Source organism: Dryobates pubescens, chromosome 18, assembly GCF_014839835.1.
Source record: "Dryobates pubescens isolate bDryPub1 chromosome 18, bDryPub1.pri, whole genome shotgun sequence".
NCBI lineage: Eukaryota > Metazoa > Chordata > Aves > Piciformes > Picidae > Dryobates > Dryobates pubescens.
The window spans coordinates 21,683,605-21,700,926 of record NC_071629.1 but is presented as its reverse complement, the minus strand read 5'-3'; the positions used below and the strand labels follow the sequence as shown (position 1 = coordinate 21,700,926).

The 17,322-nt window shown below is 52.9% G+C and overlaps 1 protein-coding gene across 2 annotated transcripts in view; it reads left to right on the top strand.

The window, feature by feature from the left end:
* Positions 1-13,678: 13,678 nt before the first annotated feature.
* LRCH2 (leucine rich repeats and calponin homology domain containing 2) overlaps positions 13,679-17,322 on the top strand; it is a 64,137-nt gene continuing 60,493 nt past the window's right edge. For both annotated transcript variants that reach the window (XM_054169645.1, XM_054169644.1), the window contains exon 1: positions 13,679-14,066. In XM_054169645.1, the coding sequence (XP_054025620.1) occupies positions 13,715-14,066 (352 nt within the window). In that variant the 5' untranslated portion in view covers positions 13,679-13,714. The remainder of the gene's footprint in view (positions 14,067-17,322) is intronic.

Sequence of the window (17,322 nt, the reverse complement as noted above, 5' to 3'; positions counted from 1 at the left end):
AGAGTGGTCAGGGATTGGAATAAGCTGCCCAGGGAGGTGGTGGAGTCCCCATCCCTTGGAGGTGTTCATGAAACGTGTGCATGGCACTTTGGGGGCATGTTTCAGCACATGTGGTTGTGTTGGGTTGATGATCTCAGAGGTCTTTTCCAACCTTTATGATTCTATGATTGCACAAGCTGGCTCCACAAGCCCCCTTCCAGCCTCCTCGCTCTCCAGCCAGCTCTGCCCTCTGCGCTCCATGGCTCTTTTTATGCCTTGCTCCACACCCTAGGAACCACCCTCACAGCTGCCCCACTTGTTGGGGGCATCCTTTCCATTATCACTTCCAAAGTATCTCTTTCCTAAGCCTCACTGCCCAGCTTCTGAAGACTGTTAACTCTTGCCCTCCTCTGGATCCTTCTCTGGGGCTTATACCAGGAGCAGATACATCTTAAAAGCCACCAGTCACTCCTGAGTGATGTCAAAGGAGGAGTCACCTTGCCTTGTTTTGAAGACTGTAAAAAAAACCCCAAGGGAAGTGTACAAACAGAGGCACTCTTGGCTTGTACTTGGACACAAAGTCTGTTTGTGACCCTGGAGATGAAGCATCCATTTGGGATTGGGTTTTGCAGCATCATTTCTGTGGTCAGGGGGCCTCAAGGGGCCTTTCAGTCTCTGTGTCACGGGTACTATCTTACAGTTTGAATACAAAATGTAAGCTGAACCATCTTTAAACCATCTTCCTGTACTTTTACAGCCAGGTTTAAGAAGAAATTAAAACCTAAACCAAACCAAAACCACAACAAAACAAGCCCACAGTAAACAGATGGGTTCATTCCTTGGCAACATCTGCTTGCAGTCGTGGGGGGGTTGTTTACATGCTTTTAAATGAACTCTTGCAAGTCACAGCAATCCCCATGAGGGGTAAAGGGGAATTCAATGAGGAGGGAGTAAATACAAGGCCTGTATGAACTCATGTAAGCTTTAGAGCTAGGTGAGCTGTGGCTTTAGCTCTTGCTAGAATGGGGGGAAATGTGAGCTGGCAGCCATGTGCTGGGCTGCATCAACTGAAGGGTTGTATCTTTATTGATGATCTGGAGGAGGGGATGGAGTCCATCAGCAGTAAGTTTGCAGATGACACCATGCTGGGGGCAGGAGTTGAGCTGTTAGAGGGTAGCAGAGCTCTGCAGAGGGACCTTGCCAGGCTGGACAGATGGGCAGAGTCCAAGGGCAGGAGATTGAACACAACCAAGTGCCAGGTTCTGCACATTGGCCACAACAACCCCAGGCAGTGCTACAGGCTGGGGTCAGAGTGCTTGGAGAGCAGCCAGGCAGAAAGGGACCCAGCAGTGTGCCCAGGTGGCCAAGAAGGCCAATGGCATCCTGGCCTGCATCAGGAACAGTGTGGCCAGCAGGATCAGGGAAGTCATGCTGCCCTGTGCTCAGCACTGGTTAGGCCACACCTTGAGTCCTGTGTCCAGTTCTGGGCCCCTCAGTTTAGGAAAGGTGTTGAGATGCTGGAAGGTGTCCAGAGAAGGGCAACAAGGCTGGGGAGGGGTCTGGAGCACAGCCCTGTGAGGAGAGGCTGAGGGAGCTGGGGTTGCTTAGCCTGCAGAAGAGGAGGCTCAGGGGACACCTTCTTGCTCTCTCCAACTCCCTGAAGGGAGGTTGTAGCCAGGTGGAGGTTGGTCTCTTCTCCCAGGCACCCAGCACCAGAACAAGAGGACACAGTCTCAAGCTGTGCCAGGGGAGGTTTAGGCTGGATGTTGGGAAGAACTTCTTCCCAGAAAGAGTAATTGGCCATTGGGATGTGCTGCCCAGGGAGGTAGTGGAGTCTCCATCCCTGGAGGTGTTTCAGAAGAGCCTGGATGAGGCACTTGGTGCCATGGTTTAGTTGATCAGATGGTGCTGGGTGATAGGTTCTACTTGATGCTCTCCAAGGTCTTTTCCAACCTGGTTTATTCTGTATTCTAAACATGAAAGAGAACTGGGAGGACAATCCCTCCTCTTCCAACGGGCTCCCATGCATGAGGGGAGTACTATGGTGGGGTTTTTAAAGTTTTTAGATAATAATTGTTCTGAGTCAATCTTCCACACAAATCTCAGAACACAGGCTGCATGCTCTGTGGTTTTGAGCCAGTTTCTTCTGCTTTCAAGGCAGTTTCTTCTTCTTGCACTTCAAACGGGAGAGAAGTTTCTCCACGCAAATAAATCAGGGCAAAGATTGCCTCCTGGCATGCCTACAGCTCTTAGCAAGGTCAAGTGCTGCTGGAAGTGTTGGGTTTAACAAACTGTTCTTTCATGAAGGTACAGAGCAGAAACGTTGAGAGGGCAACAACCAACTGCAGCCATCCTTGACAATGACTCTGCAGGGTGATCGTGAGAGCGTTTTAATGTGAAGTGTTAGGAGCCAAGGTCATGATGCTGCATTTGCCGTTCTCTGTGAGATGCAAAGGTGTTCTGGGGGGTGCTGCTGCTCTTTGGGGAGTCTTGGCTCTAATGCCCCCCTCATCCAAGAGCTTTCCAGCAAAGGGATTTCCCAGCAATGCAGTCATAGAATACATAGAATAAACCAGGTTGGAAGAGACCTTCAAGATCATCGTGTCCAACCCATCAACCAATCCAACACCACCCAAACAACTAACCCACGGCACCAAGCACCACATCAAGTCTCCTCCTGAACACCTCCAGTGATGGCGACTCCACCACCTCCCCAGGCAGCCCATTCCAATGTGCAATCACTCTTTCTGTATAGAACTTTTTCCTAACATCTAGCCTGAACCTCCCCTGGTGCAGCCTGAGACTGTGTCCTCTTGTTCTGGTACTGGCCGCCTGGGAGAAGAGACCAACATCCGTCTGTCTACAACCTCCCTTCAGGTAGTTGTAGAGAGCAATAAGGTCACCCCTGAGTCTCCTCTTCTTCAGGCTAAGCAACCCCAGCTCCCTCAGCCTCTCCTCGTAGGACTTATGCTCCAAACCCCTCACCAACTTTGTTGCTCTTCTCTGGACTCGTTCCAGCAAGTCAACCTCCTTCCTAAACTGAGGGGCCCAGAACTGGACACAGGACTCGAGGTGCAGCCTAACCAGTGCAGTGTACAGGGGCAGAATGACCTCCCTGCTCCTGCTGGCCACACTGTTCCTGATGCAGGCCAGGATGCCATTGGCCCTCTTAGCTGCCTGGGCACACTGCAGGCTCATGTTCAGTCTACCGTCAACCAGCACCCCCAGGTCCCTCTCAGTCAGAGCATCTCAGGAAGCTGTGAGTGCTGGGAAAGGACTGGCAACCTCCCTGTAATCCAAGCCTTTAGCAATGGGCAGGGAGAGGAGGCCTACAGCAGTGTCATTTGCTGGGGGTGTTGGAGATGGGCTTGGGGAGGTGTACTGAAGCTAACTGTGAAGCATTAGCTGCTGGGAGCCACCAGGGAAGGTCTGCAGCAGGGACCTGGAGTCTTTAGGTACAGGCCAGCCATGTGTTGAATGACCCAGGGCTCCTGCCGTGGGAAGAAGCTGGAGTTGGTCCTGCTGTGAGGGTAGTTCCATGAAAGGTTTCATGGCTTTCTGCAATATCCTAGACACTTGTGTCTTCAGAAAGCCTGCAAGAATGGCTGAGAGACTTCCAATGGTTCTCATGAGGTTAATTAAGTCAGAGTGCATAAGTCCTGCACCTAGGCTGGGGTAATCCTCAGTACCAGTCTAGGCTGGGGGGTGATGAGATTGAGAGCAGCCCTGCAGAAAAGGGTTTGGGGGTGCTGGTGGGGGAGAAGCTGGACAGGAGCCAGCAATGGGCACTGGCAGCACAGAAGGCCAAGGGCAGCCTGGGCTGCATCCAAAGCAGTGTGGCCCCTATGCTCTGCTCTGGGGAGACCTCACCTGCAGTGCTGTGTCCAGCTCTGCAGCCCCCAACACAGGAAGTACCTGGACCTGATGGAGTGGGTCCAGAGCAGGCCACCAAGATGATCAGAGGGCTGGAGAACCTCTGCTACACAGATGGGCTGAGAAAGTTGGGGCTGTTCAGCCTGGAGAAGAGAAGGTTCCAGCAAGACCTTAGAGCTGCCCTGGCAAGGCCTTATCTGCAGTATTGTGCCCAGTTCTGGACCTTTGGCCTGTGGTGTGGCTCAGTTGGTAGCACATAAGACCCTTAATGGGAAGCTTGTGAGTTCAAGCCTGCAGTGGGCACTATTGTCCTCCCTACTCTAGTCATGAGGTCTGTGGTGACAGGTTGGACTCGATGATCTTTGAGGTCTCTTCCAACCTTAGTGATACTGAATACTAAGAGGGACAAGGAACTGGAGAGAGTCCAGTGCAGGGTCATGAAGATGCTGAGGGGTCTGGGGACTGGAACATCTCTCTTAGGAGGAAAGGCTGAGAGACATGGGGCTGTATAGCCTGGAGAAGAGCAGCCTGAGAGGGGATCTTATAGATGTCTATAAATATCTGAAGGGTGGTGGGTGTCAAGAAGAAGGGGCCAGGCTCTTTTCAGTGGTGTCCTGTGACAGGACAAGGGGCAATGGACACAAACTGGAACCCAGGAAGTTCCACCACCTCACCATGAGGAAAAAATTTCTTCTCTGAGGCCTGGAGCAGGCTGCCCAGAGAGGTTGTGGACTCTCAAAACCCATCTGGATGTGTTCTTGTGTGACCTGCCCTGGGTGACCCTGCTCTGGCAGGGGGCTTGGACTCAATGATTTCTGGAAGTCCCTTCCAGTCCCCTGACATTCTGCAGTTCTATGATTCTGTGAACAGGCCTTAAGAAGCAGAACCTCTTCTAAAGCACAGTTCCCCTGCACTGGAGAGGACTGCAGGTGTTTGAGGGGCACACCTAGCACGAACTTCTTCCCAAAGAGCAGGTGGTATTCTGGGGCACTGAGCCTTTCCAGGTGCTCTTGTCACACAGTCCAACCTCAAGAAACTCTAGGAGGGCTTTCAGCTAGAAACAAATAAAAATAGAACTCAGTGGGAGATGGGAACACATGGCAGCATTCATACACTTGCATTATCTGAAAGGTTTCCTCCAGCTCTCAGTTGAAATCTGCTGCATCTTAAGTAACTTTGGCTGCTTTGCTGTCAAAGAGCTTGTGACGTGACAGAAAAATACCCCTCTTAAAATGAATGCCAACCAATTTTGTCTGTTCCTGGAATCACACAGTCACAGAACTGCCTTAGTAGGAAAAGACCTCCAATATAGAATATATAGAATAAACCAGGTTGGAAGAGACCTTCAAGATCATCGCGTCCAACCCATCAACCAATCCAACACCACCTAAACAACTAACCCATGGCACCAAGCACCCCATCAAGTCTCCTCCTGAACACCTCCAGTGATGGCGACTCCACCACCTCCCCAGGCAGCCCATTCCAATGGGCAATCACTCTCTCTGTATAGAACTTTTTCCTAACATCTAGCCTGAACCTCCCCTGGCGCAGCCTGAGACTGTGTCCTCTTGTTCTGGTGCTGGCCGCCTGGGAGAAGAGACCAACATCCGTCTGTCTACAACCTCCCTTCAGGTAGTTGTAAAGAGCAATAAGGTCACCCCTGAGTCTCCTCTTCTCCAGGCTAAGCAACCCCAGCTCCCTCAGCCTCTCCTCGTAGGGCTTATGTTCCAAACCCCTCACCAACTTTGTTGCCCTTCTCTGGCCACGTTCCAGCAAGTCAACCTCCTTCCTAAACTGAGGGGCCCAGAACTGGACACAGGACTCAAGGTGTGGCCTAACCAGTGCAGTGTACAGGGGCAGAATGACCTCCCTGCTCCTGCTGGCCACACTGTTCCTGATGCAGGCCAGGATGCCATTGGCCCTCTTAGCTGCCTGGGCACACTGCAGGCTCATGTTCAGTCTACCATCGACCAGCACCCCCAGGTCCCTCTCTACCTGGCTGCTCTCAGCCACTCTGACCCCAGCTTGTAGCTCTGCATGGGGTTGTTGTGGCCACTGTGCAGAACCTGGCACTTGGATGTGTTCAATGTCCTGCCCTTGGCCTCTGCCCATCTGCCCAGCCTGTCGAGGTCCCTCTGCAGAGCCTCTCTACCCTCCAGCCAATCAACTCCTGCCCCCAGCTTGGTGTCATCAGCAAATTTACTGATGATGGACTCAATGTCCTTGTCCAGATCATCAATAAAGATGTTAAAGAGCACAGGGCCCAGCACTGATCCTTGGGGTACACCACTGGTGCCTGGCTGCCAGCTGGCTGTGGCACCATTCACCACCACTCTCTGGGCTCAGCCTCCAGCCAGTTCCTAACCCAGTGCAGTGTGCTCCCATCCAAGCCGGGGGCTGACAGCTTGGCCAGGAGTTTGCTATGGGGAACGGTGTCAAAGGCCTTGCTGAGGTCCAGGTAGACTACATCCACAGGCCTCCCCACATCCACCAGGCAGTCCCCTGATCATAGAAGGAGATCAGGTTGGTCAGGCAGGACCTGCCCTTCCTAAACCCATGCTGGCTGGGCCTGATCCCTTGGCCATCCTGTAAGTGCTGTGTGATTGCACTCAAGATGACCTGTTCCATAATCTTGCCTGGCACTGAGGTCAGGCTGACAGGCCTGTAATTCCCTGGCTAATCATCATCAAGTCCTAAGATCATCAAGTCCAACTGTTGGCCTAACACCACCATGGCCTAAATGCATGATACAGAGACAGACCATGCTGCTGCACTTCTGACTGCAGCCTAGGGATAGTTGCAGTCCATGTTGGAGGAAGTCCAGAGGAAAGCCACAAAGATGATCCAAGGGCTGCAGAACCTCTGCTATGGAGTTGTTCAGCCTGGAGAAGGGAAGACTCCAGGGGGAGACCTTAGAGCTGCCTTCCAATAGCTGAAGGGATCCTACAGGAAAGCTGGGGAGGGACTTTTAACAGAATCACAGAATCAACCAGGTTGGAAGAGACCTCCAAAGTCATCAAGTCCAACTGATCACCCAACCCTAACTATCAACTACACCATGGTGCTGAGTGCCTCATCTAGGCTCTTCTTAAACACCCCCAGGGACATCGACCCCACCCCCTGCCTGGGCAGCACATTCCAATGGCCAATCTCTCTTGCTGGGAAGGACTTCTTCCTAATCTCCAGCCTAAACCTCCCCTGGCACAGCTTGAGACTGTGTCCTCTTGTTCTGGTGCTGGTTGCCTGGGAGAAGAGACCAACCCCCACCTGGCTACAACCATGAGGGCACTTGGAGACAGAACTAGGGGGAATGGTTTGAAGCTGAGGGAGAGCAGATTTAGACTGGGTCTTAGGAAGAAGTTCTTCAGTAGGAGAGTGGTGAGACATTGGAATGGATTGCCCAGAGTGGTTGTGGATGCCTCCTCCCTGGAGGTGCCCAAGGCTAGGTTGGATGAGGCCTTGAGCAACCTGATTTAGTGGGAGGTGTCCCTGCCCATGGCAGGGGGATTGGAGTAGATGATCTTTGAAGTCCCTTCCAGCCTAAGCCATTCTGTTACTCTGTGATTGTGTTGCTTCTTGGGCTGCTTCAATAATGAAGTAAGCTTCACTGAAGGGACCACCACGTTGCTGACCTTCCTAAGACGCAAGCAAGGCAAGGATGCTGCTGCATGGCTAACGAGTTCTTCAGAACAGAAGGAAAGGAAAATCCCTGGCAGGAATAACACTGGAATGATCCACTAAGGATAAAGGCCTCTGCAGCCCCACAAGGAGGTATTGCCAGGGCATGTAGATGGAATAAGTGGCACTGAAACTACATCTTTGAGGGAGAGAGGCTCTTTCAGAAGGGCATTTTCTGCTACCCAGTGAAGCACTGCTAGCTGTGCAGTTGATTGCTTGCTCCCAATGGAAACCAGACCAGGTATCCCCTCATTAATGCATCTACTGTCTCACTGGGGCATGTACAGAAAGACTTGGAAGGACAGATAGTGCTCACCAAAGCAGCTGGACAGAACCCTCCTTGATTTTTCCCAAGCATCAGATGCTGGAGTATTTTGAGCTCTTTCCAAGTGGTGTTTCAGATAAATCATTACCCTTTAGCATGGACAGTGTGGTGTTTGACTTTGGACAGAACTAGGAATATACAGTTTGCCTGCTTTGCTTTCAGAGTGGGCTACATGATGCTATTTTAGTATCACTCTCAAACCTGATTATCAGGATCTGAAGGGGCCTGCAAGAAGGCTGGGAAGGGACTTTTTACAAGGGCTTGGAGTGATAGGGTGAGGGGCAATGGCTTTGAGCTTGAAGAGGGGAGATTGAGACTGGAGATGAGGAAGAAATTCTTTAGTGTGAGGGTGGAGAGACACTGGAACAGATTGCTCATGGAGGCTGTGGATGTCCCTTCCCTGGAGGCATTGAAGGCCAGGCTGGATGAAGCCTTGAGCAACCTGGGCTGGTGAGAGGTGTCCCTGCACATGGCAGAGGGCTGGAAGTAGATAATCTTTAAGGTTGCTCCCAACCCAAACTATTCTGTGATTCTGTGATTTTAACTCCCTGTGGGATGCTATGCACAACTGCAGGGTTTGAAGGAGAAAATCAGTATTAATTAGGCATAGAGGAAGCACTGATCTAGAAAGTGAGGGAGAAGGAACTGAAGTGGAATCAAGGAGATGGCACAAGGACCATGTGAGTGCTGAAGTAGTGAATGTGCTGTCTCAGAACCTCACACACGTAGGAGGACTGAGGCTACTTGTAAAGAGGCATAGTAAGGACACTCTGAAAGCTCTGGTGTTTAATTGCTTAAAGCAAGAAAGTCTCTAAAGGATGCAAGAAAAAAAAAGGTCAGTGCTGACACCTCAGGAGGATTTAATTTCTCACAGCAAATGGCAATCTAGACTAATAAAGATCTGCTTTATATTCAGCTCAAGTATTCAGTCCAGGAATACTGCAAGTTTATGGGGTATCTGCTCTCAGCAATCCCTGCTTCTTAGCCTTAGGTGCCCAGAGCTTGCATTGCCTGGCCTGCAAGTCTGGTGGAGGTGTCAAGGGAGCTTTGTTACTGTGCTTTGATGTTCTTATCACATGCCCTCACCTGACCTGGCATACAGCCTGCAGCACACTTGAGAGAATAGCATAGCATAGCATAGCATAGCATAGCATAGCATAGCATAGCATAGCATAGCATAGCATAGCATAGCATAGAATTAACCAGGTTGGAAAAGACCTCAGAGATCATCAAGTCCAACCTATCACCCAACACCATACCAACTAAACCCAACTAAACCATAGCACCAAGTGCCTCATCCAGGCTCTTCCTAAACACCTCCAGGGATGGTGACTCCACCACCTCCCTGGGCAGCACATCCCAATGGCCAATCTCTCTTGCTGGGAAGAACTGCTTCCTCACATCCAGCCTAAACCTCCCCTGGTGCAGCTTGAGACTGTGTCCTCTTGTTCTGGTACTGCTTGCTTGGGAAAAGAGACCAACCCCCTCCTGGCTACAACCTCCTGTCAGGTAGTTGTAGAGAGCAAGAAGGTCTCCCCTGAGCCTCCTCTTCTGCAGGCTAAGCAACCCCAGCTCCCTCAGCCTCTCCTCACAGGGCTGTGCTCCATACCCCTCCCCAGCTTTGTTGCCCTTCTCTGGACACCTTCCAGCATCTCAACATCTTTCTTAAACTGAGGGAATTATGAAGGTATTATTATGAAGAATTATGAGAGATTTATGAAGGCACAGGGGAGGTAGAGACCCCACTCTTGCATTCCTGACTCTCACAATCAATTTCTGAAACAGATGACCCTGCCTGAGTCCCTCCAGAAGGCAGTGCTCTGGGCAAAGTTGGAGCTGTGAGTGATGCTGCTGAGCAGGGCTCAGAAGAGGTGTGGGAGCAGGGCAGGCAGAGCAGCAGGCTGGGCACACAGCTCTAGCTGTGCCAAGGACCACAGCCTTGTGAGGCTTGTGAGCAACCACATCCTGCAATCCACGTGGAAAGGCAGACAGAACAAAGCCTTATCTAGATTTCATTCCTGCAGACATTAACACTACCTCTTAAAGTTTGTTGATGTCATATCTTCATGAGGTTTTCTCTCAGCTGAAGAGGATGTGGGTAACCACAAAGACATTCAGAGTGGAAGCTCTTCGTGGAACTGGGAGATTTCCAGTGGGTTTCAGACTCCTGAAACATAAACTGTCTGTGGGGATAAGGGGACTGGAGAATCTACCTTAGGAAGGAAAGGCTGAGAGACCTGGATCTGGTTAGCCTAGAGGCTGAAGGGGACTCTCATTATTGCTGATCAATAGCTAAAAGGCAAGAATCAGGAGGATGGAGCCAGACTCCTCTCAGTGGTGTCAGTGACAGGACAAGGGGCAATGAACACAAACAGGAATCCAGGAGGTTCCACAGAAACATAAGGAAAAAACTCTTCACTTTGAGGGCAGCAGAGCCCTGGAGCAGGCTGCCCAGGGAGGCATTTTATCCCAGAGCATTCAAAACTCTCCTGGATGTACTCTAGGTGATCCTGCTCTAGCAGGGAGCTTGGACTAGATGATCTCCAGAGGTCCCTTCCAAACCCTACCATTCTCTGGCAGGAAGAAAATGTTCATCTTTTGCAGTCTTATTAGAACATCTGATTGTTTCCATTCTTCCTGTACTCAGCTGCCTTACTAAATAAGAAAATGCTTATCCTATCTGTTTTATAGAAGAAACTGAGGGGTGGCACAGCCAGGACTTGCTACTCATTAGGACAAGAAGGTTGGGTTTGTGAGCCCTCTGCCACTGAATTACCAACTCTGGTTTTGCATAGGAAATGAAAATGCAAGGGCAGCAGGGTGGAGTGGGAGAAAGAACTGCTGAAAGGCTGTTGAAAATCCAGGGTAAATAAAATGAATGAGACTTTAGCATTCTGGGCATGCCTCCTGATTGTGCAGCTATTTGAGGTGATCAATGAGCCCCACAGGTAAATCTGCAGGGAGCTCTCTCAGAGGAAGGTGCAACCAATTCCCAAGCTTTTGCCTGAGCAAGCTGTGATTTGCTCATGGCAGTTGGCAGATGGGGGGTTTTTAGTTGGCTGCCAGAAGAAGTTCAGACATTGCTTCTAGCCTATTGTGCTGGACAGTTTAATGCATCTGAAGATATGAGTGTGTGGCAGAGCAGGCTGAGCAGGCTGGGCTTACTTCTCTGTAGGATCCCCTGCAGACACAGTGACACAAAAAGCCTCCTCATTCACATAGGGGAATCCAGCATGACTAAAGAGTGTTTTGACTCCTGACAATTCATCAAACCTGTTTCTTACAGAGTGAGCTGAACCTCTTCCTGTCTGATGTGGCAGAGACCAATTAGGCCCTAAATAAGGAAGTGGCTGTGGCTGTTCCTCCTCAGAAGGAGGAAAGTGAAGCTGCACCTCTGAGCCTGTCCTGTGCTCACAGCAAGTTTCTAACACTTAGTAACATTTACTTCAGGGACCAGCTCCTGGCTGCTGCTCTGCTGCACTCCTGCCAGCTGCAGAGCCACTGTGCCTCCCATCTGCAGGCAGAATCATCACATCTGGCACTTGGCCCAACATCAGCCTCTGAATTTATGCACAGAATCACACAATGCACTGGGTTGGAAGGGACCCTCAAAGATCATCTTGTCCAACTCCTCTGCAGTCAGCAGGGACATCTCCAGCCAGATCAAGTTGCTCAGGGACACATAAAGTTTGATCTTGAATGTCTCCAGGAATGGGGCCTCAATCACATTCCTGGGCAACCTGTTCCAGTATTTCACCACTCTCATTGTGAAGAACTTCCTCCTGATGTCCAACCTAAATCTACCCTGTTGTAGTTTCAAACCATTGCCACTCATTCTATCACTATAACATCTTCAGAGCAATCCCTCCCCAGCTCTCCTGTAGCCCCTTCAGGTACTGGAAAGCTGCTCTAAGGTCTCTCTAGAGCCTTCTCTCTTCCAGGCTGAGCAGTCTTAACTCTCCCAGCCTGACCCCATAGCAGAGGTGCTCCAGCCCTCTGATCATCTCTGTGGCCTCCTCTGGACCTGCTCCAGCAGATCTGCGTTGTGCTGGGGTCCCCAGAGCTGGACAGATGAGGTCTCACCATCACCCTCTTGGGCTGGAAACTGAACCAAAGGCTGCAGTCAGCAGTATTTATGCAGGTTTGTCTGATTTTCCTGCTGTGAAGCTAGGGAACAAATAGCTTTTCCAGGGCAAGAGCAGAGGCTGTGGCCCAGGCAGCCTGATCAGTAAACATTCATCTGTCAGCTCTAATCCCCTTGCCCACAAAAGGTACCCGCAGCTGGGGCTAAATGAAGCAGACAGCCACAATATTTGCAGGTGACAATGGCAGCCTTTCCCTCACCACACAGGCGTCTTGCACATCTTCTGCTGGAAATCCAATCTATTTCCACTGACACAGTGATCTCCAAGCCCACAGCAGAGCATTAAACCCTTCCCTCTTCGATGCCTTCTAATTCTGGCTGGATTTGCTCTCTTGAGTTTCAGCCAGATACTACCCAAAGACTCTTACAGGGCTGCTCTCTTTTGCCTGATAATGGCTTCTCTGCCTCTCCCTGACATATTGCTGACTGCAGGCTGGGCTCTTCCACACTGCTTACATAAGGAATTTCCCTTATATCCCCAAATTCGTCATCACAGATGCATGCAACAAAAAAATTAAAGAACCCACCACCAAACCCATTTAAGGACCTCGCAGGAGGATCAAAGCATAAAAGCAGATCCTGCTTCTCAAACCCACAGCAACCGTATGAAAATGTGGCTCCAGGAGCCTTTCTTTGGCATTTGTTAATTATGGCTCCAGAGTCATTTCTGACAGATAAATATGCAGCAGCTAAGAAGTAGAGATTACATGGTAACAGAGAGAACTCTTCATCCACAGCGCATTCCAGCAGCTGTGTAACATCATTAATGTAACGGCGACTCAGGCATGGTGACCAGCTCCTGATCCTCGTTTCACTTCTGAACAAGAGCACCTTTGAGGCTTCTGTTGATGGGTTTCTTAACTCGGTTTAGGGTGAGCAGCTTACTGCTGTTGCCCTTTGTTCTGCTAGGGGAGATTCCAGGCTGGTTCCCTGTTCGTGCCACCGCACCGGATGAGCAGTTACCGACAGGCACTGCTCGTTAGAGCTCCGCACGCAGAGGTGATGCCCTGAGGGACCCGCCTCAGGCGGCGTTTTAACCCGAGGAGCAATCGATAACCTGCGTTGCCATAGACACGACAGCAAACCTGGCCGCTGCCAAACGGCTCACCGGAGCAAGCACAGCCTGTCTGTCGTGCCGCCGGCGGGCGACGCTGCTCCGCCACCCGGCACGGATGCCGTTTCACAGGCGCTGTGGCCCGTGTCACAAAAGCGTCACCTCTGTTTTGCGGGGCCGGCCTACGCCGTCACTGCCCCGAGGCAGCTGCGTTCTCCGCAACCACACCGACTGACCTGCGCCCGCTCCTGGCCCGGCTGCCAGAGGCGCCCCGCTGCCAGGCTGTTCGCCAGGCTCCGCTCGCCCTGCGGGCAGCACGTCCCGGGATCGCTCCCGCAGCCGCTCCCCGCAGCCCCGCGGCCGGCGGCACGCAGCCCCCCCGCCGCGCCCGCGCGTGCCACCGCGGCCCCACCCCCCTGGGCGCGCGCGCCGCCTCTCATTGGCCAGCGCTGGCTTAAGGAACCGCTCCCGCTCGCCCCACGCCACCGCGGATTGGTGAGGGTCGCGGAGAGGCGCTCAGGAGCCACGCCCGCCCCGCCAGCGGCCCCTCCGTCTCCCTCCCGCGCCCCCCCTGCCCCCTGCGGGCTGGCTGGCGCCTGCGCAGTGGCGGTGTGGCGGCCCCGGCTGTTGTTATTGTGGGGCTGCTCTGCGCCCTACGAAGATGGCGGCCGGGCAGGGGGGCGGTGGCGGCAACGGCAACGGCGGCAACGGCGGCACCAGCAGCAGCGGTGCTAGCAGCGGCACCAGCAGCACCACCACCACCACCAGCGGCAGCAGCAGCACCGCCGCCAATGCCAATGGAGCGGGGGGACTGGGGATCCCCGCTCACCTCACCCTCTCCTTCTCGGCCGGGCCGCACTGGGGCGCGGCGACTCTGCCGCAGCCACACACGGTGCGCAGCCTGGACCGGGCCCTGGAGGAGGCGGGCAGCTCGGGCATCCTCTGCCTCAGCGGGAGGAAGCTACGCGACTTTCCGGGCAGCGGCTACGACCTCAGCGACACCACGCAAGCAGGTGGGGGGAGGCTCCGGCGGCGGGGCGGAGGGGAGCTCCTGCCCGGGAGGCCCTGCTGCGGGCGGCTAAAGCGGACGGCGGTGGGGAGTGGGGGGGGTCGGGGTGGGGGGCGGAAGCGTCCTCGCCATGGTGGCACTTAGGGACGAGTTTCGGGAAAGGAGGCTCTGTAGTGTCAGTGGAGAGCTGCGGCGACCCCGCTGTGGTGGCAGTGGGGTCTTGTGTGGTGGCAAAGGACGGCTGCGGGGGCTGGGTCCGTGGTCGCAGCTGGTTGCGAGGATGGCAGGGGAAGGACCTGCCCTGGTGGCACTCGGGGGGGCGGCTTGAGGATGCCCAGTGAGGGCAGTGGGAAAGATGCAGCCGGAAGATCCCTTTGATCCCAGTGACCCTCGGAGGGCTGGGGCTGTAGTGGCGATGAGGAAGAGCCTTGAGGAACCTCCGCTGCGATGGCTGTGGGGGTCTCGGAGCGTATGCCGGGGCTGGTGTGCTGGCACTGGGGAGTTACAGAGCTCCTCGCTGTGTGAGGGCAGGGGGGGTCGTGGGAGGGCTCCGCGTTTGCGGGTGGACGGACAATGAGAAGCCTTCCCCAGCACGCAGTGGGACAGGAGGAGTGGGGGCTCTCGGGGGTGCAGTGCCTCGGGAGGTTGCCTCTGCTCTGTGCGCTTCCTGCCCCGGGGGGCAGTGCTCCAAGAGGGGAGCTCGGCTCTGCCGTGTGCGGGCAGAGCAGGGGTGTCCGAGGAGCTGGGGACCAGGAGAGCAGCCGCTGTGTGCAGGGGCAGGGCTCTGTGGGTGGAGAGGCTCCCGCTAAACCCTGGCACATAGCAGTGCTGGGACGGGTTATTGTGCCTCCCTGTGCCTGTTTCTGCCCTGGGTTGGGGTGCAGGTGCCCTCGGTGTCCCTGTGCTTGTGCTGCCAGGGAGCGAGGGCTACCTCCCTGCAGGGAGGAGCGAGCCAGAGAATCGTTATGGTTGGAAAAGACCTTGAAGATCATTGACTCCAACCATTCTCTAACTCCACCGAGGCTGGTGCTAAACCATGGCCCTCAGCACCACATCTCTGCCTCTTTGAAACACCTCCAGGGATGAGGATTCCACCACCTCCCTGGATAGCCTGTGCCAGCCTTTGAGAACCCCTTCAGTGAAAAAGTTTCTTCTCATCTCCATCCTTAACCTGCCCTGGTGCAACTTGAGACCATTTCTTCTCCTGTCACTTGTTATTACAGAGAGGAGACCATTCCCCACCTCACTCCAACCTCCCTCCAGGGAGCTGTAGAGGTCTCCCCTCAGCCTCCTCTTCTCCACACTAAACAACCTCAGCTGCTCCTCTCCAGACCCTTCCCCAGCTTGGTTGCCCTTCTCTGGACCTGCTCCAGCACCTCAATATTGTTCTTTAGTGAGGGGCCCAAAATTGAACCCAGGACTCAAGGTGTGTGGGAGGTTCTCTGTGTGTGCGTTTATCTGGTGAGGGGAAGGCTGTGCTGTGTGAGCTCAAGGGATGGGGGGGCACTGACAGGGGAATTCTGTGTTGTGTTTTCTGTGTGTCATAAGGATGAGGACTTGCAGTTCCTCTGCATGCACACAGTGCCTGGATGAGAGTGTGCAAGATGAGGGGAGCTGTCTGCGTTGTGGGGAGCAAGAGCTGCGTGCTGCCGGCTGGTTTGTACCTTTGAGGGTGTCAGAGGGCTTGCAGCGAAGCTTTGTTACCTGGGGTATGTGGGTTGGTCCTTCATCCCAGCTCAGCAAGAAGGTGGCTGTGAGTGTGGTGTGAGGGATGTGTGCCCATGGAGCTCTGTGCCAGCTACACAGCCAGAGCTCTGTGTATTCACCATGCTGGTAAGTGCTGAGATACCACGAGTGGGAGCCTGGATTTACCCAGGTGAGGTGAACTTGGAGCCATTTTTCCTGTGTGGTTGCTGGAAAACACATCTGTGCCTTCCCCAGGAGCTCTGTTCTGATTTGGCTCGTCTCTGATGTAGTTCTGGATTCTTTTGCTGCTGGAGTGGTTGCTGAAAATGGCTAATTTTGAGTGATGCACTAGAATTGAATACAAAGAAGAAACCTAGCATCTTTTGTTCACAAGTAGTAGTGGCTTTCCAAAACGCTCTTTGGGTGAAGAATTTTGTTTCTTTCATTTTGGTGGGGGGGGGGGTTGTGTGTGTGTGTAGGGGGGGGGGGGCTTTTCTTTCCCCCTGGGTTGTGAATAGCTCTGCCTTATTGTTTGGAATGTGAGGCTGCCCATTGTGGTACCTTATCCATCTCTGACAATCCCCCTTGCTCCTGCTCTATCCAGCAGCCGTTCCGCTGCTCTTTGTTGTGGGTTCTGTTTGTGCAGAGGGCTCAGTAACGGTGCAGCCATTCTTCTGTGAAATCCTAGGTGGTGTAGGATGTACCATTGCTGAAGCACTGATTTTTTTTTTCCTTTCAAAATCCCAATCTCTGTGTCCAGTAGCAAGCCTGCCAAGTGATGATTACCTTTTGTGTTGTGGCTTCTTTTTTTTTCTGCCCTTCCCTGCCACATGTGCTGCATCCCTCTGTGCAGTGCAGAGCAGGGGTAGGTCTGTTAATGATTTCATAATAGCAGCACATGATTGAAATAAAACCAGGTTGCTTGAAGTAAGAGCTCTTGTTTTTCCTTGAAGTAGCATAAAAATGCATTCAGTAACACAGTAGGTGTTCAAGAGGGGACAGGATGTGGTACTTGGTGCCATGGTCTAGTCATGAGGTCTATGGTGACAGGTTGGACTCGATGATCTTTGAGGTCTCTTCCAACCTTGGTGGTACTGTGATAATTGCTCTCTATATGAATATTCAGTAACTAAAGCATTAGAAGCCTGTTACAGGCAGCCTGCTATTAAAAGGACTTTCTGGTGGATCCATATTTTGTGTTTGTTTCTAATTATTACTCAATTGCAATTTTTTTGGTCTTGTTTTGAATCACAGTATCACTGAGGTTGGAAGAGACCTCAAAGATCAGAGTCCAACCTGTCACCACAGACCTCATGACTAGACCATGGCACCAAGTGCCACATCCAATCCCCTCTTGAATCCCTCCAGTGATGGGGACTCCACCACCTCCCTGGGCAGCACATCCCAATGACGAACGACTCGCTCGGTGAAGAACTTTCTCCTCACCTCGAGTCTAAACCTCCCCTGGCACAGCTTGAGACTGTGTCCTCTTGTTCTGGGGCTGGGTGCCTGGGAGAAGAGACCAACCCCCACCTGGCTACAGCCTCCCTTCAGGGAGCTGCAGAGAGCAATGA